The sequence below is a fragment of the Gymnogyps californianus genome, chromosome 2 (genome assembly GCF_018139145.2).
Source record: "Gymnogyps californianus isolate 813 chromosome 2, ASM1813914v2, whole genome shotgun sequence".
Classification (NCBI taxonomy): Eukaryota; Metazoa; Chordata; class Aves; order Accipitriformes; family Cathartidae; genus Gymnogyps; species Gymnogyps californianus.
In genome coordinates this window covers 104092286-104119792 of record NC_059472.1, presented here as the reverse complement: position 1 = coordinate 104119792, position 27507 = coordinate 104092286, and the positions used below count along the sequence as shown (strand labels likewise).

The following is a 27507-nucleotide window of genomic DNA, read 5'->3' as shown; positions in this document are numbered from 1 at the left end:
GTTTTGGCCCATGGCAAATAGACCTCTCTCAGATAATGCCTCAGCATTGTTCAGGGGTAGCATCGGTCGTTAACTGTTCCCAGTATGCTGCAAGATGAGACTGTGCATAGGTTGGCTCTGGTCATTCTACATGCTCCCCCAGTGCTATCGCAGCAGGCTTTTTACTTTCAAATACTCATCATACTGATGGGTTGCAGTATAGTTCTCATGTTATTTCATGAAAATTGCACAAAAACCCCATACTCAAAATATTAGCTTTGAACATACAGGGCTAAAAGGAGGCCAGGGCCAAGTACCTAAGTACTGTGAACACAGCCAGTCTGTTTTACCTGACCTCAGGGCCAAAGAATGTTCCCTAGCCTTATTTTATTGATTAGAATAGGCATCAGAAGGAGAACATTTTGACAGCAGGAGAAGCAGCTTAGCTGTAGTGAGCTAAGGTTGTATCTGAAGAAAAAGACTCCTATAGTCTATTCCTGATTACTTATATGGCTATTTTAGTAAAGACATCTTAAGCTTTGTTTTCCATTTTTAAAATTGGGCTAATATTTTCAAGGGATACTTCAAAGAGGCATTGTGAAGATAAGTTAGCAAACAGGTACTAAAAATCCTAACAATACGTTCAAAACCACTAAGGAACACTGACAGTTTCATATGCAGAGCTTTTTCTTGTCGATACTTTAACCAGACCCAATTCCTGCAGCAGAAGGCAGGACAAACAAGAAGACACTGCTCTGATCTTCTTTTACACATGTGAATAATTTTTGAATTATTAGTTGTCCAGAAAATTATTTCATTATCCCAATCAGTGTCATTTCCTAGGACCCGTTATGTTGGTAGGGTAAGCAAAGCTTAAAGAATTGATCTGTGCACACACACAAAAAATTCAAACCTGTTATGCTCTGTAAAGACAGTCAGCACTTTTTCAGCATAATAATATTTAAATCTGAGGAACAGTAGCAGGATCCACCTGCCTGTTTCTGGTTCTTCTCATTGAAAATGGAAAGCTGGGAATGAATGGGGTGCTACATATCAGTGGAGAGTGGGGAGCTGGCTGTTGCTTCTTCACTGTGGTCTTTGTTCAGTGTTGAGATACAGCCCTGAGATGCTCCTTGGGAATGGATACAATTAGGCTTCCTAGACACGACTGTGATCCAAATGTGAGAGCTGGGGTTTTTTTCTTCCTTGTAGCACACACAAAGTGGAATATATTGCATGAAAACAAGCACAAAACACTGACAGGAACTAATGTAATAATCACTGAAAAAAAGCAAAGGATATGTTAAAATGAATGAAGAGTATCTGTAAATGAACATGCTGGCAGACAGTGAAAATAGCCCCAAATTAATTAAACACATTCTCTGTGAATATTACTGAAGTATCACTATAGGAACCATTTGACAAAGCCACAGGGAACAAAGAAATGAATGAATACATTTATCTAATGAATTCTGAAGTATAAAGAGCAAGTGACCAAGAGGCAGGTAAAATTCAGTGTTTCCTGCTATGTGACTGAATATATGAATTTAGAGAACATAATTAAAATGCCATAAGCCTGGATAACAAATTGGCAGGTTAGAGGGTAAAGCATAGATCAGTAGAGGCTGGCTAACGGTGTCAGTTATGTCTCTGTCATTTCTAGCCCTTTAAGAAAGCTCAGTGCAACCAGTCTGGTTTCTCTCCTCCTGGTGCAAGCTGGGAAGGAGGTCACACCTTGCAGCTCTGCAGTGTCAGGATGGACAGGTAGGAATCTGGGCTACGTGAAAGCATTGGTAGAGGGAAGGCTGAGCTTTTCACTCCCAATGGTGAGAGAAACTCTGGGATATGAGCAGTTACACTGCTCTTTCTTCCCCTCTAAATGTACATCTGTCCTGAAACCAAGATCACCATGTAGGAAGAATGTCCAAAATGCACATTGAAGAACTCCTCAGAATGGTGAACTGCGGTTACTGAATGCCAAAGGCAAGAAATGTGAGACAGCCAGGGAGGGAGGGGAGGACACTGTATTTTCTCCTGGCATTCTTTCTGTCAGATGTATCAGGTAAAAAGCAAGTGGGATCAATCTCTTTGAGAGGTATACAAGACTTCAAAAAATGAAATTAAATGAGTGCCAGTCATTTGATGAAAACAACATGCATATTTAGCAATCATAATGTTTTGGTCTACCAGTTATTTGTGATCCTATTGGCCCCATTTTAGGGGATGCAGAGGCACATCCTTCTCCCAAAAAAGTTTAAAACACAAAGGCCAAATCCTGCTTAGTGAATTCTCCAGAAAAAGGCACATAGATAGTTGAGACTGAAAAGATACACTATAAAAGACTTCCAACTAAAAAAGTTGAGGCAGAACCTCAACTCTTGACTTGAGTGAAAAGTGCTGGAGTCGAGCAGAAAATTTAATAAAGGTTGTAAATATCTTAAGCAGAAGCACTTCAAACTAACCTCAGCAAAATGTCAAAGATGATGTAAGAAAGCCAAAGAAGAAAAGATGGTAGTAATTATGAGAGAAAATGACACAGTTCTGAACAGGGCCTTTCATTGTGTTGGCAGTAGATAAAGGTCAACACATAGAAGAATAATCATGACATGGTGGTATTGGAAAAAGCATTACAGATGGTAGCAATAAAATGAAGAAATTTGCTTATCGAATAAATTTACTTATTGAGTACCATGGTGTGACCACACTTTCTACTTGTTCATTTATTGGGGGGAGAGGCATATAATGTACCCTAAAAATGCAAGATTCACAGTAAAACATTATTCTGACAAGAAATATACACTGTCTAATGCTGCTAATGTTGCTTGTACATTTGCAAATTCATTGCAGAAGTTAGAAAGGAAAAAGTCCTTTCTTCCTTTGCCAATGCAAAGATCATGTTTCTTGGGAGCTTGTCTTAGAAATGAAGGAAGTTCAACTGTACTCACAGCATCTAAGCAGACACTTTTGTTGTTTCTTGTGACTAGAAATCCACACAGATTGCAGCTAGTGCTGAAAAACCCTGCTCTGCGTTTACATGATTAAATCCTTGATGATTTATCTTCACTCCCATTTTAGGGTGATCCTGGTGAGGGATTGCCAGGACCCCCTGGGCTACCAGGACCCGCAGGACCATCTGCTCCTTCCAGAGGATTAGTGAGTATTTGGGGTTCTCTGTCAATGAGCTCGGCTTGCCACAGAGGAATCCAGAACTAAATAGGAGGTTTTCTCTGGGAAAGTAGCCTGACTGCCACAGAGATAATATGAGTTTGTTTCTAAAACACTCATGCAGAAATGCAAATAAATGTCTGGCTAAAGTGTGCGAGTACTGTAATCTACACAAACAGCCAGTATTCACATTTTAAAAAGCCAGTCGATGTGTGTGCTGTCCTGTGCAAAAGCAATAACATGTGGGAGAACAAGAAACAAAAATTTCCTCAAAAATGCGTTATAAGCCTGAATTAATCATTCTTCCCGCTACTGAACACAGAAATGGTTTGACAGTCACTTACGTTTGCTGTCATTAAATACTACAACACATACCAGCGTGGTGACAGTGTTCATATTTTGAATGCTCAGTACTCAGGCAATGTTAAAGAATATGTTTCAGATTCATCTCTCTTCTGTACTTGGACCCTTCCCCTGTTTTCATGAGGATACATGAGTACGCAGCTGGAGAAGGAATCTGGCCTGAATTTTCAATTCATGGTGTGGGAGCTGGTCTTACATATAGACACAGCCCACCACTGGAGACCAATGGAAGTCCTGTGGTGGACTTTTAAACAAAACTATCTGTCACACTGAGTATTGTGAGTATTTAACAAGATAGTTTGCAAGATATTCCAGTGACCAAAATGGATTATATGCTCCCCTGATCTAGGGTCTGCTAAATTATACCGATCTGTTTCTGTAGCATAAAAATAGAGTAACAGTGTTATGAAGGGCTGCACTATTTAGCCTCCACTGGCACTGACTTCAAGAGTCCAGCAAGGCAGCTCCAGACCACTAGGACAAGGTGCTCCAGTCCAACAGCTTTTCCCACCCAAAGGCCACTTCTCTAAATGTAGCAGTGTCCTGCACCAGGTCCTGCACCGCCTTTACTTTCCTGTTGTCTGTGATAGCAAGTTTCAAGGCCCTTTATTCTGGAGTAAAGGGAAAGAAGTCTCAGTGCAGCCAGCGAATGCACCCCTGACTCCTGGGCTTTTGAAACATTAGCTTTGGTGCTATTATACCTGATTCAGGTACTAGTTCTCTGTGTACTTTGGGCTGTAGTTTACAAAGTGTACACAGCTATGAAACTCATCAAGGACTTGCAATGGGAATCTGTAGTTAATTTATTTTTATATGAGTTGACATTATTTCATTTTAGATGTGGTGGAACTCACATCATGTAGAAAAGTCATATTTCAACTGCCAAGTTTGTTTGTTGCACATCTTGGTTTATTCCTTTTAAATTTAAAAATTATAATTTCTATAAAACTTTCATAGCAAGTTCTATAATTTAAAAAAATGGATAACTGGACTTCATTTCATGTTTCTGTATATACTATGCAGACAAATCATGGCAAATTTTCCATGAAAAATACTTTTTTTCTTTAGAGGTTTTAAAAAATTCTTTGACAGTATGTATGCTGACCGTAGTTTGCACTATAGGTTCCATAATACAGGAAGATGGTTTGAAGCTGAAGAACCTTGAATCTATGAAATAGTCTTACAGATGAGTACAACTAGATTGCGATACTAAAACCAAACTGCTTTTCTGACAAAATATTTTGGAAAATGCTTTAGTATATTAATTTCCCTTTATAAAATGCCTCTTTGGATTCCAGTTGTAGGAATCTCAGAATTTGGCTTTTGAACTAAGAGGCACTTTCTAGGAAACAGTGGCTAGTTGTTAGGTATGCATTTTAGGATATTCTTAATGTTGACAGGTATCTTTGCAAAGTTAAAATTTGTCTGAGATATTGCTTCATCTTCAGTTCACTTAAATGGTCACATAGCATGTGTGTCCTGCAGGATTGTTATCACTGTACTCATAGAGCATCTGCAGGTAAATATAGAGCTGAGTGTCTACAAAATAAAATGGTATGAAACACCAGAAACATGAATGAAATGCTTTTGTTGTATTATAATTTATTTCACCAATGACAGTGCTGCAAGGATATTGACTACAACTGTATTTACAGTAATTGGCAAGTGATATTTTCATTTGTCATCTTTAGAAGCAATATTTTAAAACAGAATTCTCCTAATTTCAGAATAGACTGGAACCTGAGGAATCAGGTTCTGGAGACATTGACGGAGAGACTGAGATTTTAAGAGTAAGTATATATTGATGTTTATTTCTCATTAGCATAATAAAGAGCTTTACTATCCAGATTGTAAAGTGTCCATTTTCATTGACAGCAGTACAATTTCACAGTGCAAATTTCGTACATGCTTAATTCACAGCATCCAGAAATGCTTTGTAGGGAACACTGGGGGTTTCATTTCAAGATCTGAAAAGGCCTAAGTCTATGTGAGTGGGGAAGAAGTCTGAGAAAGAAAGAGGACAACAGAGAAATAATGACAAGAGGACTTTTTAAAATGAGAAAATGCTTTTAATCTCATTCTGAGAAGACAGTAAAGAGGAGAGAGATGAGAATGATACTGTTCTTTGCTTTTTTTAATTTGGAGTACCTGTTCTAAAAAATAAATATGTCTGTATGAAATACTTTACCCTGCAACTTCCACTGTTGATCCATTTTGATGGTCTTTTGAACTTCCCTGTATCCTTGCCTTTGTGAAGAATTGTAACACTGTCACATCAAGGCTGGCTAGCAGAGAGAGATGCTTTGGCTTAGCGAAAGTTAATAAAATTTTGATGCACATGTTCCTGAGTGAGGTTCTCTGGGCTGCGTAACATGGGAGACCAGACTTCTGTCATTGGGAAGGAGTATTCATGCCAGGTAAACCTGAGTCTTGGGCCATTAATGCACACTTCCCATTGGTTAAACTGGGACAGTCAAAGCAGTTGCTGCCTTAGATGTTCACCTCATCCTTCCCCTGGAGGTGTCTATCTCAGCTTCAGAAAGAGCTCATATAGCTTGTGAATCTACTGAACTACTTAATTTTGTAGACATAGTGTTCAGGAAAGTCAGCATCAATTTCAGTTCGTTTCAGTAGCCTGTGCTGTAAAATGCAGCTGATTCACGAGCTTTCAGCTGTGTTCGGGGTCAGCACGCTCCAGGAACAGAGCAGAACAAGTGGGATGATGAGTACTGGTTTAACATTTTAGCTTAGTCTGTCACTCTTAGCATTATGTGTCAACAGCCTCAAGTACGCTTTGTTTTAGGGATTGAATTGGTGCATTGGTCTTGTGCTTTCCCTTCACAGAGAGCTGACATATTTTGAGAGACAGTACTCAGATGACCATGGCTCTGGATTAAAAATGGGACATCTGGCTTGTTTTTCTTGCTCTGCTTCTGAGCTGTTGAGTGGCAAAGGAAACATTTGGAGTAGGGATTTTTTTTGACTTATTTTTTGCTGGACTATTTTTTTCAGAGGAGACACTATTTTTCCTATACATCCTGCACAGAACAATCTGCCTTTTTTGGGAAAAATAACATCAATTAACTAGAACTTGCTGCCAGATTTGGAATTATTTTGGATGTTTTGTTTTGTTTTGTTTTGTTCTTGAGCTACTACTTAACCTATTATCTCTAGACAGTCAGCCAGATCTGCTTTTACCATGTTCCTGTTGAAAATCCAAGTAGCAATCTATAAAATATGTATTGCAGTTGCAAATAACGTGATTTTCCATCCACAGAACCAGTCATATATAATGATTCAGGCAATATATTACAGTTAAGGACAAATGTTAGGAAAATGAGAAGCCAAGTGGCTGAAGATGAAGAGACATAAATGAGAAGACTTTTACTGATCCATCTAGATGGAGTGAGAGAGAATCTTTTATGCAGTCTTTGGGATGGACCATTTCCACTCTTTGATTAGAAGCTGTTTCATCAATAATACTGCAGCTTTCTGAGGAATGAACTCCCTGGATGCCTGTCTCTTGCAAACTCATGCTATAGCATTCTGAGGCCTCTGTTTTGCAACAGATCTAGTGATATTTTTCATCCTCTCAGACTGATTTCTGCCTCAAGACTTCTTTTCTGTTTCTTCTTTCCTCCAAAGTGCTGAATACTTTATTCCCAAGGCTCTTCAGGAGGGAATTGGCACGTGCTGAAAGTTACTTATCTTGCCTGATTTAGGAGACTAGCATTTTTAGATGCCCTATGTAGTTAACGAGACAGGTGAGTTCTTGGAATGGCTCCCTGCAGAAGGCTCTGTTGACTGTACTGAAAATCCAAGATGACCATCTTCCTAACAGAATCCTGTAGATGACCTTCAGTCAGAATTAAAGAGTTCTTGCTTTACAGTGCCATGCCCTAAAATTTCAAACTGTTCCTGTTTGCCTGCTAATGCAATCAGTAACAAGGATGGACTTGCACATGAGAGAGAATATTTGCAAATGTACTATTTCTCCTAAAGTAACATATTTCATTCATTTTATTCAATTTAAATAGATCTGCTCATGTCCACGCAGGATAGATCTTTGGAGCAGAGGCCATTTTTACAGCACTAAGCTGTAGCACTAAGACAGTCAGGTCTTGACTCTGAGTACAGATTCCCAGTGCTCCAGTAACAGCATGGAGAAACCCTTTGAAATGAGCAGAGAAAAAACTAACGACTTCCTTCTGTTCAGTGATCCCTTGATTTCATTTTGGTTAAATTTCTTAACATTAGGTCAATCATTGGAATATCTCTAAGGTCTTTACTGGGTTACAGAGAGCTGACAGAATTTTTTGGTTTTTAACTTCCTGCTTGCTGTTGCATGCCGTGAGGTGGCACAGTTTAGAGAACAAGGATGGAGGAGGTCAATGTGACCCTATGTAAGGAGTGTATCTGTGAAACTATGATTGGTTCTTAATGAAGCAGAAGGGGGATAGTAACCCAAGCTGAGAGTTTTATGAACCTGAACAGTCTGTGTGAGCTTTTCCTGTTCCATGTATACACAAATGAACCTGGCTAGGGTCATTTCTAACAATGCTGCTGATTTACCCAGGGTCTTCCTGGGCCACCAGGCCCTCCAGGACTGCCTGGTCTTCCGGGAAAGCCAGCACCGGATTCAAGTGTAGGACCTTCTGGGTCACCAGGGGAAGATGGAGCTTCTGGTGAACCAGGCCCTGAAGTGAGTACCCATTTGTGCACAAACGATAATGTTGTTTCTGTCCTACAATACTAAGTTCTAAGGCTTACAGTCTGTATAATTCTTAATAATATTGCAGAATATTTTAAATTGAAGAGCTTGGATTTTATGCACGTTTTTTACAAAAAAATAACAAAATAAATGTCTAGTTAACCAAAGCATATTACTCCACAGCAGGATGTACATTTGGCAGACAGATAGATACTGGTGAATCTGGACCAGAATAAATAAAAAGTAAGGATGCTTTTACCAACACTGAATAAGACTAAGGATTATTTTTCCTGTGGTGCTTTCAGGAAAATGAAGTTTGCTAAATCACTTGCACAATCTGCAGGGAATTTTTAGCATAAATTGAATTTTCCTCTTTCAGGAACTGTCTGTCTTCTTTTTCTTCAGCTACATAGAAACACTTATTCCTGTGGACATGTGAAATACAGTTCTACTGTAAAAAAGGTTGCTAAAAGTTCGAGTGTTACCTATTTGTTAATAAATCCTCAGTAAAGTGTTTTTTCAGTGAAGAAAACCACTTTTTTAGCATTGATCAGCTGTGTGAATCCTCTCCGGAACTATATTTACTAATATGGTTCCCTTATTCCCTATCAACAATCTTCCAGTAGCAGTTGTTCTCAGGACTAGATTTGATCTATACATTCACATTACCTTCAAAGTGGGTCACCATTGCTGTATCTGACAAGCCATAACTAGCATATATTAAAGAAGTGCATTGGTGACACATGTTAAAGAGGAGATCTCACTGCATCTCAGTTGTGCTGGGTTTTTTTGAGGATAACCAAGTCAGGAGTTAATACAAAATCTAAAAAGGTGGGTACAGTAAATTTTAAGTGTCTGGCCATCGAGGTGGAAGGCAGCATCCTTTGTGCAGAGAGAAATTAAGCACCTGAAAATCTTTTAAATGGGATCCAAGAACCATGTGGATGGGAAGCCGATGAAAACCAAGAGCTGAGGATGTATGTACCCTGAATTAGCCAGTAGGGAAACCCTGAGAATAGCCTGAGTTGTATATATGATATCCCATCCATTACCACAGAGCCCTATCCTGAAAACCAGTCCTTTTCTGTCAGGAGTTCTGTCTCATACTCTCAGGCTACAAGAAAGCGTAAGCATCACAAATTTTTGTTCATCCAAGCTTTAGGCCCTTGCAAGATGAAGTGTCCACTCAACATAGGTCAGAAATCAGGGTAATTTTTGGACTTCAAAGTTTCAGAGTGTTCCCTCTTGGAATAAATTGTATCCCTATGAACCTCACTAAATTAAAGCTGTGATAAACAGAGTGCAGAAGATGTAGCTGTACCTGGACTATTACTTTGCTGAGCTACACGCAGTTTCAGCGTTTGCTGCACTTAAGTGCTTTGGCTGTGTTTTGAGTATTTGCTTGGTTATTAACTGAAATGTCCTTTCGTTTTACAATTTTACAGGTGATTGATAAGGCAGTTAGTGGTTCTAGCCTGGTAATGAGATATTTCACTAAGGTGAAATAACCTGGTCCCATGGAAGTAGGCTCAAAAAGCAGTATTTTTCATCTAGGCTTTTCACTGATGTTTCAGAAAGGGCCTTCTCTGTGTATGCAAAGGAGCTTAGACAACCGGATTGCACCACAATTAACAGCTGTAGTCCAGATTGTTAGAAATGTGTCACTGACTTAAATTTGAAAATAAATATCAGACATTTGTTAAATTAGTGTATTGTAAACATTGTGCTTTCTTCTGTTATTCTTTGCTTTCTAGAAATTATCAATGGATTTTTCAATGGTTTTATACAGTAACTGTGGTAAGATCATGTTCTGCTTTCTCAATGGTTTGTTCTCAGTGCTAGTTACAGAGCTAGCCTCTGATCCAACAACAAGATGCACTCAGGACACGTTTGTCCTGCAGTTACAGTAGCATAAGCCAGTTCTTGTAGACTGCAAGTAAGCATGGAAGTAGTCAACAGTGCTCATGCAGCCACATGGAGCTCAGAGCCTGCCAGTCACAAAACCAAGGCTGGCCTGCACTGAACTTCATGCTGCTACAACAGTGACAACCTGCACAGGCTAATTTAATGCACTCCTGACATATCCTACAAGGAAAAGCCTTAAACGTGCCTGGAGCTCCAGTGGTTTCTGTCTCATCAAACATGTCTAAGCTGTAGGGCCTCGGTGTGCTTCTGTGTTTTAGATTGCTGACCTTGTCATATCCTGATAGCATAAAAGGATAGGACCCAGCTGTCTGCAATGCCTTTCCACCTATATCCTTCTATAGCATGGTTTCCTTGGAAGAAAATCCCAATCTCTGGGAAGGAAAGAAGTGTCTGGTCTAGAGGATAGAGGGAGCAGGACAAAAGGATGCATTGAGAGCACACTTGCCCCACTAGTTGTTAGGAAACTTTCCATTAACAACCCAAGGGCTGTGATAGCAGGAAACCATTTTTCATTCTTTCCTATTCTTAATTAAGGAAATAAGGCCTGAAGAGCCCATGGTTTAGTTGAAAAAAGCTGTAGGTGGACTGACAGCAGCTCTCCAGTGTCCTGCACAGTGGCCACACTCCTAGCATGCCTTCCCCACGCTTTGCTTATCCTGCCGTACACATGGCCTATCAGTCCTTCCTGGATGTTTTCTGCATTGATTGCAAAGAGGAAAAATTTCCACGGCCCAGCCAGTCTTTTTCAAACTCCTTTACAATATGCCAGACCCTCCCTCCCTGGCAGTGAAAGAAGAAGATGAGGAGCTCATCCATGAACACAGACTGGACTAGCACTGGATAGGTTACTGTCTTTATCACAGTACTTGACTCCAGGACAGAGCTTGCTTACTTGCTTTATTTATTTGTTTCTTTATTGTCAGATTATTATTTCCCTAAAATCATAAGCATGGCTGAGAATCCATGAGATCAGTCTCATGAGACTGAGTCTTTTTTATTTGCTGTTTAGATCGTGAGATTTAGTATCTCTGACAAACATGTTTTCATGTTTGTGGGTTTGTTCGTTTGTAACCAAAAAGGCTAGAAACTTGTTATTTCAGTTAAAAGCTGAGATTCTCACCTGACTGTGGGGAGGATATCCAATGTTGCTAGACTTCCAATAATATTTCAAGAATACAACATTGTTGGAGAGCAATAACAAACTTGTTGAAGTGGTTTTTTTTTAAGATGTGCCATAAATATTTCCCACTAAGTGCTGTGAATACTTCAGACTAAGAGAACGGCAAGTGCTAAAGACCGTGGCACTGCAGTGGTTTAGGCATATGCTTCATTGTACCTTTTGTCTCACTTTAAGCATGAAAAGAAGTCCTAGAATACAACCAGGAAAAAGGCATAGCTTTATTACATAAATGCAGTGCCTGGCCAGTCTTTCCTTGTTTTCAATTAATTAATTACCCTACTTTGTATTTTAATTGTTTGAAGGTAAGCTATTTCTAGTCATATCTAGTCACTGAATGACTGGCTTAAACCTAAAAAAAATCACATCCTCTGGGAGATAGGAGAGTATCAAGTATTCTAAAAAGTTCTGCAGAGACCTGTCACGAAAATGCCTATTTTGGCAACATTTCTCAGAACCACAGTATCTTCAGAAACACTGTATCCTCAGAGAATAATTGGAGGTCTTCTCTCCTCTAATACAGGCCAGTGTCACTCCCCAGTGCTCATATATTTAAAATTGATAATCATTTTTCAGTAAAACGAAGATGTTTAGCATCTTAAGGCTTACTATCAGAAGCAATCTGCTTTATGACCAGGCATATTTTCCCATAAAAGAGGATATTCTTTATATTTAGATAAAAATTCTAAAAAAAATACAAAGAGAGTCTAGGATCAATAATAGAAAAGCAAAAATTAAAGACATTAAAAAAAAAAAGTAGTAACCACATTCAGGTAGTCAGCTTCAGCATGAGATATAGTGATCAAAATTAGTATCAACTACTTTTCATGCTTGAGATACAAACAAAACCAAAACCTATATAAACTTGGAGCATATCTGAAAAATAAGAAATTAAGGGACAATAACTTCAAATACATATGGGCTTTAGCCTGCCTAGGAATGATTCATGAAGTCTGGAAGGTGGAAAATTCCCCCACAACAGCGTAAATAGAGTAGGATGGATTGGGATAGGTTTTTATTAAATAATCGAATAGATGCAGAAGTGTGATTCTCTTAAAATAAATACATGCTTTTGGCCTCAGTTTCCCTCCCTTTTCCCATCTCTACTGATACAACAAATCACAGTGGCCTTGCTGCGGCCATTATTCTCTGCATCTACTGATTGTAATCAGGATGGCACTCTACAATAAAAGAGCCTGAAAAGCTGGCCAGATTCCATCTAACTGTTATGATCCCAACAGTACTTTTTTTTTTTTTCCTGAATCCAGGACAGATCAAATTGTATTGATGATTATGGCTGCAATTTTAAGAAAATCCATTGGCAAGCCTTGTAAAATAGACAGTTACCCTAATGCTTTATTTGCTGCATTTGACAAAGTGCAGTGTTAGATTAAAAGGTCCTTTATAATAGCGTCTTTTCTATTCAAAATATACTTTCAACATCATGACTGTGCCTGTTTCTATATCTGTAGAAGATAAAGTAACTAGAATGGTCTAGGACATTTCGTTAGAATTTGTCATAAAGTAATAATGTAAAAAGAATTCAAAGAAAATGGAGAAATACGGAATGATTCATCTTCTATTTTAAAGATGAATGTATTCCCTGTTGTGCAATCTAGGATTTCACACGCTAAAATATTAACTACTTGTAGCCAGTCATTTTTCTGCTGCAACAGAAATCACTGTTGTCCACTTTCAGGATAATTCCTGGGAAACATATCAATTAAAGAAGTAGAAGGTAAATGTTAACCAGACTACTAAAGTACATTTTCAGAAGAATCAGACCATGACAAGTCTGCAGGCTGCTAAAGGAAAGCTCCAGCTATTAACAGTACAGACCCATGCATTCCCACACTTTCAGATGACCTAAGAAACTGTAGCCCTGCTCTCCCAAGATTTGCACATATTTGCACCCTCTGGATAAATTACGTGAGGTCTATTCACAGCAGAGATTTTTGGATGGGAATCCTCATTCAGTAACACATTGAAATAGTTGTGTAATTAAAGGTCTTCAGTTGCAAATCCTAATTTCAGTAGACCAGCTAATTACTTGAAGTTGTGTGCAGGCTTAAGTCCTTGCTAAATCAAGAGCTTTGTGATGTAACATCTCTTCTCATGAGAAACATGTCTTGGAACTGTTTGGATAAAGGCTGCCTTTTGTAACGGGAAATAGCACTTCACTAACTGCTCCACATTGCATCTGATACTGATGTGATACAGATCTGATTAAATACATATTTTCTAAATGCTACATGAAGTTAAATTGCCTCATGGCATTGTATAAGGATATTTTCTACGGTTATTTTTTTTAAAGTAGCTCACAAATGCATGAATACACTCTGAAGCGAATAACAAATCTGCAAGTGTTGCTTGCTAGCTATATAAGAGAGACTATTCAAAAGCTGTAAAGGAAGTGAGCAATTTTAGAGCAATGAAGCTTAAAATTGCTAAGCAGTATAGGGGAAATAGTCACTAAAATTTAGAACAATTATTGTTGTTAGCCCAACCTTTCTTCTAATCCTCCTCTGTCTGTGTAATCTTGGTAAAATACGATATGAAAAGGTTTGAAACATACTGATAACATTTCTGATCTTTTTAATATTAAAAAGAATCGATTAGTCATTCTATCACACACATCACATACATGCCCTTTTGCATCCAAAGGGCAAAAACAGGGGGAAAAAAGTAAGGAGAGCAGGGAAAATGAGGCCTTTGTGACAATTCTGAAAACACCAGAGAAGAAGAATGTTTTCCATCTATCTCCTTCTGCAACCATTTGTATCCTTCCCCAAAATAGATGAACAAATAAATGGATAAAAGATTCTCAGAGGCCAGAATGCACAACTGTAAATTTAATTAAAGGCTTTCACAGCCCAATTTTAAAAACAGGGCATGCAAATATGTGTGTAACTGTTCCCTTTCTTGCATGTATAGTTACTGTGGGCTGGACTTCAATAACTGTACTGATTGACTGATTGACCCTACAAAGCCAGTTTTTCCCAGCCTGGCTGCTCACTCAAATGCATGCTAAGCCATGGATACAACACAGGAAATTGGGTGGAGAACTAAATATACATTTTTCAAGGCAAAATGAAAGTGAGGCATCACACAGAAAACCTGGGCCACTTTCTGACTTTGTCAATACCAACATTTTCTCAGCTAGCTCTCGTCTGGCGCTGAGGTTGCCAAAAGTGTGGATGACTGAAGTCCATGTGGATTTCAACTCCATCGCATCTGTAGCAGTGTTGTCAAAACCTGCTTGGATAGCACCATTATTTTGCATGCTAACATTATATTTACGTTATGTTGGTTTCTATTATTTTTTAGTATTTTGTGATTGTTTGCTATAGCTATTAAAATATATTTAAATACTGTTTTCATACAAAGGCAAACTCAGAAAAAAAAAAAAAAAAAAAAATATTTAAATACTGTTTTATACAAAGGCAAACTCTCAGAAGACAAGAAATACAAATGTTAGAACTTAATGGTGAAATATATTTAAATACTGTTTTGATACAAAGGCAAACTCTCAGAAGACAAGAAATACAAATGTTAGAACTTAATGGTGTTAGGTGCTACCTGGTGCTACACATTAGTCTTTTATAATGCTGTATCATCTGTTGGTCCAAAATACTTACATGCATGTGCTAGGAAGAGAGCTCTCAAGTGGCACCTGCTTTAGATTCACTATCATCTACAGGGTCCTCAAGGTCCTCCTGGTCTTGATGGAGTGGTTGGCCCACCAGGACAGAAGGGAGAAAAGGTAAGTTAAACGTCTGTCTTGCTCCTACTTCAGCGGAAAATCTTTGTCAGTTCTAGGCTATAAAAATCATAAATAGTTGTCCCTGCAACACAGTGTTGGCTGGCTTCAGTATTTTTTTAATTGAATCCAGCTGCTAATGGCTTATTAGAACACATCTCAAAAGGCATATTCAGAAATCCAGAATTCCCTATTGGGTACAATCTCATGTTCTGCAGCGTGCAATATTCAAAATGCAATATGAGCTACTCTGTTGGGATTCACCTGTAAAAAGCCAGTCATGACTGGACTCACCTACGGGTGAGTCTGTAGGGGGAAAGAACAAACTCCAGCTAGTCCAGACTGGCACAGACGGACGGCATATTCCCTGCAGAAAGCACCCTCTGTAGCACATGTGTATACCAGGGCAACTGGAATTACTTAAGTTTGGATTCTGTGGACCACTGACACATCAAGTTTTGTACACTTCTGCAGCAGCCCGTATTTGTCTTAACTGCTGACTACTGCACTACTGCTGCCCCCAGCTACGATATCCTAACTCCACATTTGTGGCAGTTCCAGCCTTCACTCACCCCTTGATGAGACATTTCAGCATCCTAACCTGGCAGCAAAGGGTTACTTAGTTTTCTGTTGACTTGCTGCACTGGTTGGCTTCATGCATGATCAGATGAGCTCTATGGCCAGCAAAAGGGAACGAGTGGGGAACATGTAAATGAAAGCAAGGGATCATAGAATCCAGCAGATAGATTTTCTTGTGTTACCGTAGAACCAAAACCTACCTATTGCAAAATTGTCACTCACTTCAAGTTTCCCCCAAATACTGCATTCATTTTTTTTGCACCCTACTTCAAGAAGGATGTGGAAAAGATGGAGACAGTGCAGCAGAGAGCTACGGAGATGGCCAGGGGCCTTGAGTACATGACCGATGAGGAGAGGCTGAAGGAGTTCAAACCATTTAATCTGGCAAGAAGGAGACAAAGGCATGGCCAACAGATATAAAGATATCATTATAACCCTTTAATGAGGGCTAGTGAGTCTGCATTTGAAATACTGAATCCATTTTTTTGCACTCCACTTGAAGAAGGATATGGAGAAGACAGAGACAAAGACTACAAGAAAATTTCATCCTCCAGTGAGCTTCTACACCACACTTTATGCACAAGAACTTGAAAGTAGATTCCCAAGTGTACACTGAAAACTCACATACTGTAGGGGAAATGAAAAAGCAAAACCTAAATGGCCAGAATATCAATATTTATTTATTTATTTATTTTTTAAATCACAAGGTTTTTTTTAAAATCTCTGGAGGCTGAAGGATCTGAGTTGTGATTTCAGAAGCCTGAGGTTGGTAAAACTGCAGCACACATGTGACTAGCAGCTATCCAGAAAATGCTGTATGTATGTTACAAAGCAGGCATCCAAAACTTGGATTGTACTGTCCATTGTAATCAGTGGTATGTGTTTTACAAAAAGGAGTCTAAGAATAGAAAGAAGTCTAGCTGAAGTAAACTGAACCTGAATCACATATTATAGGGAGAGACTGATGTGGAAAGGGAAGTCATTGGAAGAAAAATTAAATTTTCAAAAAGGGCATAATCCTCAAAAAAAGGACAAAAAAGCAAATGTTTTGCCTCACTGAGACTGTTTTCTGTATTGTGCATATTTGATAAAAGTTTAATTAGAAATTAAGAACTACATATTTGCACCTGCTTAATACAATCCCCAGCACCTTGGGATAATAGGATTTTTCCATTTCTACTATTCATTTTTTTCTGAAAAACTTGATTTAACCTATATTGTAATATCTAGTTTTAATAATTATTCCTGATTAATCCAGAGAAGATTACAGGGAGAAACTGCAGGATGCACTGAAAGTAAAGTCTATTTGTTCCTTGGAGTGAAATTTGATGTGGTTTTTTTGTCATTACTTTTGGAAGAAAACATTGTTATCATTTTACTCCTGGTGCTTACTCATTTTTTTGAGACCTTACTCAAGCAATATTTCCGTTGAATGAGTAAGGACAGGAGCTTGCCAATATAACGATTAATTCTGTTAGATTCAGTGCAATTGGGAAAAGAAGTATTTTTATGCTGTGACTTTCTGTCTATTCCATGAACTAGAATTGGAAAAAACAGTATCTAAGTAAAGTGTATAAAAGCAAATCAAATAGCTTGATTGCTGCAGAGGAGCCTTAAAATCATACTAGTCATCAAATCCCTTGTTTAGAATGGTGCCCTAGACAACTTGTGTGGGATCAGTTTCCACTTCTGTTATATCTCATGAGAGTTTTGACATTTAAGTTCAGAAGCATGAGGATGTGATCCACAATGCTTAATTCCGTGTGCTCCAGACCTTTAAAATCTGCAGTAATAATTGAAATAATACAAGATTGCATCCTGTCTGCATACCAGACCAGAGCTATTCTTTTGTTATTATAACTCCTGAATTACAGATTGTTTTCTTTTTAACTAAAAGGTCTAATGTTTCATGTACAGGACATTATGACATCAAATTAAACAACACAGAAATCTGTGGGTATTTTAATTAAGCAGAAATATCATAAATGTGGTTTTGTTGCCTGTCTAATGCTCCTACTGTAAGTAATTAGCATCGGTTTTCTTTTACAGGGTGATCAAGGTCTTCCTGGTTCTGTTGGTCCAAAGGTAAAAAAAAAGACAGTGTCTTATAGGATAACAGTATCACTCTAATACAGCACGTTACTGAAAAGGGCTGAGAAGCCTGAAAGATTATTATTGTGAAATCTAATGAAGTTGGCAAACTTGGCTTCTCAGCTGGCCGAAGTACTTCTCTAAGAATTGTGGCCAGGAGGTTGAGGGAGGTGATTCTTCCCTCTACTCCGCTCTTGTGAGACCCCACCCGGAGTACTGTGTTTAGCTCTGGGGCCCCCAGCATAAGAAAGATATGGACCTGCTTCAACAGGTCCAGAGGAGGGCTATGAAGATGATCAGAGGGATGCCCCCTCCCTGGAAGTGTTCAAGGCCAGGTTTGATGGGGCTTTGAGCAACATGATCTAGTGGAAGGTATCCCTGCCCATGGGATTTCAGTTCCAAACTAGATGATCTTTAAGGTCCCTTCCCACCCAAACCATTCTATGATTATATGATTCTACTTACTTGCATCTACTTATGCATGTTCAGTATGCCAATAGACTGACCTTTCATTTTAGGGTGATACTGGAGTCACTGGATCAATAGGCCCCAAAGGAGAAGCTGGTGCTGTTGGGTCTCCTGGGAAACCTGGACCACCAGGACCTCCTGGGCCCCCTGGGCCCCCTGGACCTCCTGGACCCCCAGGACTAAGCTACAGTTTGGGATTTGAGGTATTTTGCTATTATGGGGTTTGTTGTACCTATGGATCTACTTCCTTCAGAGGAGGGACAGTGTAATCACCTATATATTTCACAGCTATTTAAGGCTGAATTGATGACAGATAGAGTCATTTGCTCTAGATGGAAATTTGCCTAGGAGTACCCTACAATTCCTTTTACATTTGACCATATAATTGGCCATGCTTAGACCATGGAAGTAATGGATTTCTTTGGGCAATTTTCATGAAACTATTCAGTAGTAACAGTGTTCAGATGCTATTTTTGATGCTTATATCATTGCTAATATAAAATACTCAAATACTGTACTACAAGGGAAACTTCTTTAGCACTTTTTTCATGTAAATAATTTAGAGCAATGATCTAAATATACATAAAGACCTGACAGTATTCATTAAAATTGAACTGCAGGTCCCTCTTAAGCCACGACTTTTCCCATGCTGTCATTCTGGAGGCCATGAGTTTAGTTTAGGCATGTCACTTCCGTAACGTGTAAATACAGAGACAGATGTTGGACATTTCTGACCTCATGGTCTGTTCTCAGAAAAAAAATGTTCTATTAAAAAAAAATAATAAATTGCAGATGCTACTCTTTCTACTTCTGAAACTAATACCTTCATCACTTTAAAATATGAGATCTGGTCAGCTCAAGCTGAGTTTTACGTAACATTTGAGAATTGCTCATGTAGATGATCTTTTTGGAGCAGAAAGCGGCTTTGCAGTACAGAAGGGCAAAGGGAGCACACTCAGGTTCAAGAACTAGAGCTGCTGCATTAACATCTTTGTGAAGAGAGTTTGGCAAATTGCCTACATCAACATTGACATATGAGTCGTCCCTTTTTTTCTTTTTCCATGCATTTTCATTTCTCATTTAGTTGTTTGGCTCAGGAAAGTCTTTCCCGAGTTTTCAGTTTTTTATGTCATGGGATATAATACAAGTTTGCATAGAAACTGAGGGCAGTTTCATCAGAGAAGTAAGCAATGTTTGACCAAAACAACCGGCCATCTGTAGAACCGCTGCGGTAAAGTGGTGGTGTTTAAAAGATACCAGTTTACTCACACATGTTTCTCCTAGTATCTACACTACCCTTTTGTATTTCTCTTTTCTTTACTCCAGAGACACTTTGAGTACTCCAAATACAGAGGTGACCACTAATGCATGTTTAGAGACATATTCTGATTTCTGATGTCTGACTAAACAATATTGTACTATATACACTACTGGTTAATAATGTCACTGATGTCAGTGGATTTCAATGGATGAAAACATCTCTCCAGCAGTTCACAAGTTCTTAATTGCCAGCACTGCAATCGTTAGCAAATCTAAACGTACAAACATGCCATTTCATTAACTTAGGCACACTATAAAGGCTGGTACAGAGTCTCCCCTGAATAAATATGTACTTGTCTCAGAATGAGATAATGACTACTGGTAAGCCACATCTTCATCCTAGGCCTGGTCTGAGTTTTAGCCCAGGATGATGGCTTCTCTGACTTACAGTCATCTTCTGTGACCCTTGAGGATCCAGTGTTAAGAGATTCTCCACTCTTCCCCATTCACACTTTTTGAGTAGAAGCCAGCTTTGCCTCATTATGCCACCAGAGAGTTCCCCTGCAGGTAGATACTTAGGACCAAACTCTGCCACTTCTGATGATACCTAAGTCTCAGAGGAGCAAAGTTCACAGATGAGCCGGAGAGAGTGAAAACTGGAAGTCCCCACTTTTATGGACACAAATACAGAAGGACCCCAGCTCTAACTGCAGCAACAATATCTTGACCAGCTTCATCTTGAATTTCATCTAGTCCAAACAGAATTGGCATGATTGTAATTTCCCTGAGAGGAATACTACTGTTAACAGGCTTGCTAGTTCTAGCTGATCTTTTGGATGCCCACCCCTGCCATCTGTTAAGGCAGCACCATGGTCTGCCAGTTTGTTAGGGCAACACTACCTTTTGGTTGGCAGTCTGTTCATTGCTGTAAGGCTGTTTCTGCAAAATATTCCTGTTAGCACTTGTTAGCATCTGTGATCAGCTATGTGCAAAAACCAAATGGCATGGGGTTTGCTGGCACTTATGCTTGCCAAAAGAACAGTTTGAGCTGCAGAAGGTACCTGGTAAACCCATTAAAAACATGCAGATGTCAAAAGCAATGGTGTGTTATATAAAGCAGGCATCAAGCACTCTCTTAAAGGGAAACATATATTGGCACAGTGGAGGCAAGGCAAAGGACCCAGAAATACAGCTTGTGGTTTACCCTAAGTAACGAGTGTTTGGTTAAACAGGCCAAACAGAGTATCCGCAGATTTTCTGTTGATATTTGACACACTGATAGCTGATGGAGGAGCAAAATGAAAGTCTGAATAACATTCAATCTCAGGTGAAGTTGCATGAAAGGACTTGAGCCAACCTCATGACTCCATGTCTCCCACCTTGGTCTCCGAAAGGAAGGACCTGATTCCAGCTGTGCGCTCCTGCTTCTCTTGTTCTTGTTCTTGTGGAGTTGGTGGAAAAGGGCAAAAGAATGAGATCTCTCTTTTTCGCTGGAGTCAGATCAGTTGATTTTTTCCATAACTTCGACATTAGGCTGTCATACCACAGCAGCTTAAGCTGATCTAATTGGCCTTCCACCCTTTCCCTTACACGACCTCCAGAGTGTATCAGACCTATGGTAATCTGAGCCATTCCAAGTCACTAACTAGCAGAAAGCTAAAAGTAGGCAAGCAGTATGGGTCCTCTAAACATGATAAGCTGATACAAGGGCTCGTTGTCACTAAGGTGGAGATTCTGCTTTGCTCCTCCTCCCACCTGCAGCCATTGCTGGCACATGCCTGCCCTTCACATGCACTAACATCCAGTGTTCCATCAATCCTTCCACAAGCCAATTTAATTTACTAAAATTTTAGAGAACCATCCCACCCCCAAAAAGTAACATATTTTCTGCCATTTTAGTGATTTAAAGTGGCTCACAGGAAAGTGAGAGGATTCAACACACAGCACTGATGTTGAAAATGAAGGCTGTACGGCTGCGAGCAGGGAAGTGGAGCAAAGAAAGATCAAGATTTTCCCTTTTCAGAAAAAGGAAACGATTAAGCCAGCACAGCTGCATTTAAAACTGCAGCTAAAAGAAAGTGAAGAGTTTCCTGCTGGCATGGTTCATCCAGATGGTTTGAAGCACAGTCTGACAAGTTCTAGATTAGGCATAAGGCAAGGGATAGGAACATGGGCTGAGATGGTGCTGGGGGTAAAACAGATAATTATGGCAGCCTGCAATTTTATTTCTTTGGCTGCTTTGGAACTGGCAGCTCCTGATTCTGCCATGGATTTGGAATGTCGCAGTCAGAACAATGAGAGCTGGAGGGAGGTTGCTGCTTTCTGTGTAGTCTCCTTTAAAACCCCTAGAAAACCTCCACAGTAAATATGGATGCTGCTGTCAAGGTCTTCCACTTCACAGAGATCTTTCTGAAGTCAACAGAGGGCCACAACAATGGCCAGTGGCCTGGAGCACATGACCTATGAGGAAAGACTCAGGGAACTGAGCTTGCTTAGTCTGGAGAAGGCTTAAGCATTTTAGCAGCCTTCTGATACCTAAAAGGAGGTTATCGAGAAGACACACAGCCAGGGTCTTTACGGTGGTGCACAGAGTGATGAGCAACAACAATCATAAATTGAAACAGGGGAGGTTCTGACTTGATACAAGTAAAATATTTTTCACCTTGCTGACAGCCAAGCATTGGAACAGGTGCTTGGAGAGGCTGCAGAACTTCCATCTCTGGAGGGTTCCAAGACCTGAGGAGACAAAGCCCTGAGCAACCTGATTTGAATTCAGTGTTGATGCTGCTGTCAACAGGAAGTTGGACTAGGTAGCCTCTGAGATCTCTCCCAAACATAATTAATCCTACCATTTTGTGATAGAATGTTTTTTTTCTGCTCAATTTGATTTCAATAAGCTGTATTTTAGGCAGGAGTTCAACATTCAACTGTAAGAATTAGGAAGGACCTTTATTTTTGAATAATGATTGCTGCTCTTAACAAACTGCCTGCAAGTTCTCCCTGTCTTAAATCAGTTACGTAACCCTTACTAGTCATTACAGTATTTCAGTAGCCAGGTGGCAGGTAAATGCTAAACATAAAAGTACTGCTCCAGCATGCTTAAACATAGCACATACTTAAAAATGTGATGCTCTCTCACTTCTGCCTGATGCCATCCAGCCTGAAGTGCTGGAGAAATGGTATCAAACTAGCAAGACTGTAAAGACCAGAGTTTCTGTAAGGAAGATCAACATGCCCTTATCGTATTTGAGTGGAGCCTATCTCCAGAACATCATGCATTGGTCAAAAAAAGGTTAATGAGAAAAGATAAAAATATTTGTGTTCAGTATCTTTCCAGTTTTTTACAGGACTCCAGAAAACAGAGCAGTTGAAAAAAAAAAGAGGAAAAAAAGAGATAAATTCTTAAATTCTGTAGCATTTTTTCTCTTCCATTAGGACATGGAAGGATCAGGTAGCATTGGCCTGTTAAGTGAATCCAGAATTCCAGGATCAAGAGGGCCAAAGGTAAGTGGATGTTTTGGGGGAGGGGAGTGTTGTTTGTTGTCGGGGTTTTTTTTCAAAAACAAAAGTGTCTTCCTCTCTGCTTGTTGGAAACGCATAGCCCCAGCCAGCTATAGATTTGGAGTCACTGCATTGCACTGGATTCAATTGCTCTAGAATGACATTACAATAACTGTGTCCTCCAAAGAATCTAAATGGTATTTCTCTGATACCTGGTTAGCCGATGACTTTTAGATTCTGCTCTGGTATATTTTCAAGAGATTAAAGGATGAAATAGGGTTTTTTGTATTATCTAGCTCTCTATTTCTTGTTTTACCCTAATAGATGCTCTTTTTGCATATGAAGATGAATTACATACACTAATGAAACTGAAATGTTATAGTTTAACAATCAAATGTTTATAATCTGAAGTACCACTTAAACTAAAAAAATGTTCCCAGTAGTGTGGAAGCCATGTCCCGGAAGAAGGGATGTTTTTTCCTCCATCACTGTGTCTCAGGAGATTTTTGCTAGTGTGGGCAGCTTTAAAGCACCAAGTAGGGAATATGGGAATACAGTGCATCAGTACTTACCAGATCATTTGGGTTTATCTTCATTCTTGGCAATAACATCAAAACCACAGCCTATGATGCCTTCCCCAAAGCAGGCAATTATCCAGCATTCCTCCTCCCAGAGCTGCCTGCATTGTTCTAGTTTGGTCCTCAGAAGTCCTGCCCCTATGCTCACTCCAAAAGAAACATTCAAACTTTCAAAGCATAGCTTTGAAGAATGAGTCTTGTTGCTCAAGTTTGGAGAAAGTGCTGATGATGATGACCTTGGGTTATGGTAGATGCCAGATTGAATACTAGGCAACAGTGCACTATCACTGCAAATAAGGCAAACTCTGTCCTGGAATACATCAGAAAGAGCATTGCCAACAGATATAGAGTTGTTATTATTATAGCCCTTTACTCAGGGCTAGTGAGGCTGCATTGAAATACTGAATCCATTTTTTTTGTACCCCACTTCAAGAAGGATGTGGAGAAGACAGAGACAGTGCAGCAGAGAGCTATGGAGATGGCCAGGGGCCTTGAGTTCATGACCAGTGAGGAGAGGCTGAAGGACCTCAAATGGTTCAGTCTGGCAAAAAGGAGACAAAGGCATGATCTAGTAGCTGCTTACAAGTCTTTGAGAGGCAATTGCAGATATGATGAAGGCAAACTGTTCCTCGTAGTGCCAGATGGTGCAACAAGGGAGGGTGGTCACAATTTGCAGCTTGAGACATTCAGGCTAAACCTTAGGAGAAACCTGTTCACTAGGAGATTGGTGCAGAACTGGGGCAATTTGCCCAGGGAGGTTGTGGAAGCTCTATTCTTGGAAGTTTTCAAGACCTTGCTGCACAGAGACATGACTGACCTGATCTAGATCTGGTGACAGTTCTACTTCAAGGGGGTGGCTGGATTAGATGGCCTACAGAGGCCCTGTACAACCCGGTTTCTATGATTCCATGAATGATCAGAAATGACCTGAACATTGGCGACAGGACCAAGTTTGAGAAGCTCTTTACTGTGCTGGTTTAAAGTGCTAGTAATTGTGAGTCACTGAAGTTATAGCTGACTCAGTTTAATATCTTAGAGACCTTTGTCCCCTCTTATATCTTTTCCTAGATACTAAAAAAGTGACACAAAAAATAGTTACCAAAATAAGAATAGAATTCGTTAGCTGAAACAAGCTAGTATCCAAAATGAGATGTCCAAAACCAGTGCCAAAATTGCCCATTCTGGCCTGCCTAAATGACAGCCTTACCCTCAGTTTTGGTTTTATAACAGGCATTGTTTCCAAGTCACTCAGCTATAAATACTGAAAAAATGTCTTATTGCAGCTGAACAAAATCCTGGAATTTTGTTTTCCTGTTACTGCTTAGTCACTCCACAAAGTTTGAGTCAGTAAAGAAAGCACTTAAGAACTTTCCTGTAATCATGAAAATGATTATACATACTTACTAGTACTGCATGAAAGCATTATGAGCCACTTACACCCTATGACAACTCCAGAGGTTCCTGATTGTGTTTGAGTGAAAATAGAGTATCTGCTTCTAAGAGGGCTGTAACTCAAAGCAGCTGCTAGGAAATAAATTACATTTATTTGCACTATATTTGTATCTGTTGAATTTTGTATTAATCTTTTATGAGAAAGTAGTGGTTATGTTTTGAAGTAGAAGTATCAAATTTATTTTGTCTGTAGGCTCAGCTATAGTTTCCAGGATTTCTATTCTCTTTCTTCCACAGATCAGTGTAAAGTTTTGTTGATGTTTGGTTTATTAGTGTCTTGTCTTCATATTCCAGATGAAGACAAAACTCAATCACTTTGTTGAATTCTTTTTTTTCCATTCAACTTTCTAAAATGATCAATAATGAACTGTTGTTCCTTTTACCATCAAAGAGTCATAACTGTACTTTACAACTGATGTTACCATATGGAGACGAGAGGACTTTGCATCCCCAAATGTTTGTTTCAAGCTACTTTTAAACCTAGCAAGACAATGTTGTGTTGCCTCTAAACTGGTAACATATCTTAATTTTAGCCAAGGAGGCAAATTCAAGAAATTGTAAGCAATTGAAAGCAACCCTTTGCAACAAATGCACATGGACAACTTTATTTCTAATATTTTGTAAAAATGTGTATAGTATGCAGTGTCAAGATTAAAGTTGTCTTTGTAAGAAAAAAAAATTTTAGATCTTTGCATGATAATATAGAGCAAGGCAGTATTTATTAGAACAACAAATCTAAAACAATTCTTACATTTTATTACTCTCTGTTGATACTACTGGTCTTCAACATTGTTTTTGTAACAGTCGTGGTTATGAATTAGGTTTTTTCCTGAGAAAATTTATTATGAAAAGCTACATGGATTTACCAGTAAATTCAATGTAATTTTATAGGGTTCTGCAGGAAGACATGGACAGCGTGGGCCATTAGGACCAAAGGTACCCTATGTAACAAGGAACACTGGAAAGCTAACCTATTATTTTGTTTGGCACATATTCTTCATTTCTATATTCCCAGCATTTACCTTAACAAAACAGCTTTTGTTTAACAGTCATATACTGACTAAGTATGGGACAAATCTTGTTCCCATTTACACTGGGTATCCACTCAGAATGTGTAATAATAGAATTATTTCACATCCACACCAGAACAGTGAGTAAATACCAGCTGGGCCACTAGATTCCAAGGCATTTGGTGTAACGTGGCATTATTGTTTAATTTTTTGAGGACATTTGGCAGTGTCTCTTTGTTGCTCATTTATACATCATTCTGGTTTTCAAGAGGTTACATGTATGCTGTTGAAGGAGAAACCAGCAGGAAGAGACCTACTGGCATGATCTCAGAAAGTGATAGGAAAGCGTTCTGGAAGGTGCTGGGGGGAAGAAGGGAGAGGTCATGACTACTTTGCCTTGGTTTTGATTTGAGCTCAGTAGTGACTGAATTTTTCCACTTTGATGCTGCTATTGGTTAAGTAACCCATGAGGAAAAAATGGAGAGATGAAAAACCAGAGAAAAAAAGGGCAGATTTGCAGAATGGGACCTTAGGAAGAGGCTTTTTCTATTCTCATGTAAAGTACCATTCAGGTTAATAGTACAGCATGACAACATCTTTTCAGCACCTTAAATGTGGAGTTAAAGAAATTCGAAGTCTTCATTGCCCTGAGAAATGATAGCAACATTGAGAGAGGAAATGGAAAACAGTGGGTGGGGGCCCCCATCCTCTCTTCCTAAAATTTAGACCTGAACACACACAGCACTGGTCACTGACTACCCAGAAAGCACATATTGCCAGCAATAACTGCATGCATCTGTTTCATAGAAAAACAGCAATCAAAGATCTGACCAGTCCCCTATGTCTAGAGTCTATAGAGCTCAGCTTACAGGGCTGAAAAAAAGTCCCTCCATTGGGTACTACTCCTGTTAATGCTGGAGGACAACATTACTTATGAGTGAAAAAAATCAAGTATTTGGACAGCACGTGTTAGTGAATGATACTGCAAAGGACTGGCTAGAATAGATGTGCTCTCACATGATGCTGCTCTATGGGCACGAGTAGGTGCTGAATCTCCATGCTGAAAATACATTTTTTGTTAAAAACCTATTCTCTGCCCTTACCTAGAAATTTTGTTTCTAAAATACTGTGGAAATATTGTTTCACAAAGACTTCAGAAATGGAGGTAGCACGATTCCTAGGATTTAGGAACTGGACTGGGACTGAAAAGATAGTCATAAACTTTTGCCAAGAGACTTCACCACCACCTACAGTAAGATTTTAGTTGTTTAATCTTGAGTCATTCATCCCCAAGATCATGGAGACACAGAAAGGAACATACTATTGCCTGACATCTTACAAAATCAGGTACACTACAGCAAAATTAATATAAAGTGGTTATAATACACTATCATTCTCATGGGCATGAATTTTACACCCACTTTTCGTGGTTATAAATGACTTCACTAGGCAACAGTGGCAAAACACAACAACCACCCACTTCCAAA

At 39.2% G+C, this 27507-nt stretch overlaps 1 protein-coding gene across 1 annotated transcript in view; it reads left to right on the top strand.

The window, feature by feature from the left end:
• Positions 1 to 27507, top strand: part of LOC127013308 (collagen alpha-1(XV) chain-like) — a 160167-nt gene that overhangs the window by 79613 nt on the left and 53047 nt on the right. Inside the window, exons 11-17 of the mRNA XM_050892108.1 lie at positions 3055 to 3132; positions 5235 to 5297; positions 8084 to 8209; positions 15022 to 15084; positions 17710 to 17745; positions 18270 to 18422; positions 22915 to 22983. Of these exons, the coding sequence (XP_050748065.1) occupies positions 3055 to 3132; positions 5235 to 5297; positions 8084 to 8209; positions 15022 to 15084; positions 17710 to 17745; positions 18270 to 18422; positions 22915 to 22983 (588 nt within the window). The remainder of the gene's footprint in view (positions 1 to 3054; positions 3133 to 5234; positions 5298 to 8083; positions 8210 to 15021; positions 15085 to 17709; positions 17746 to 18269; positions 18423 to 22914; positions 22984 to 27507) is intronic.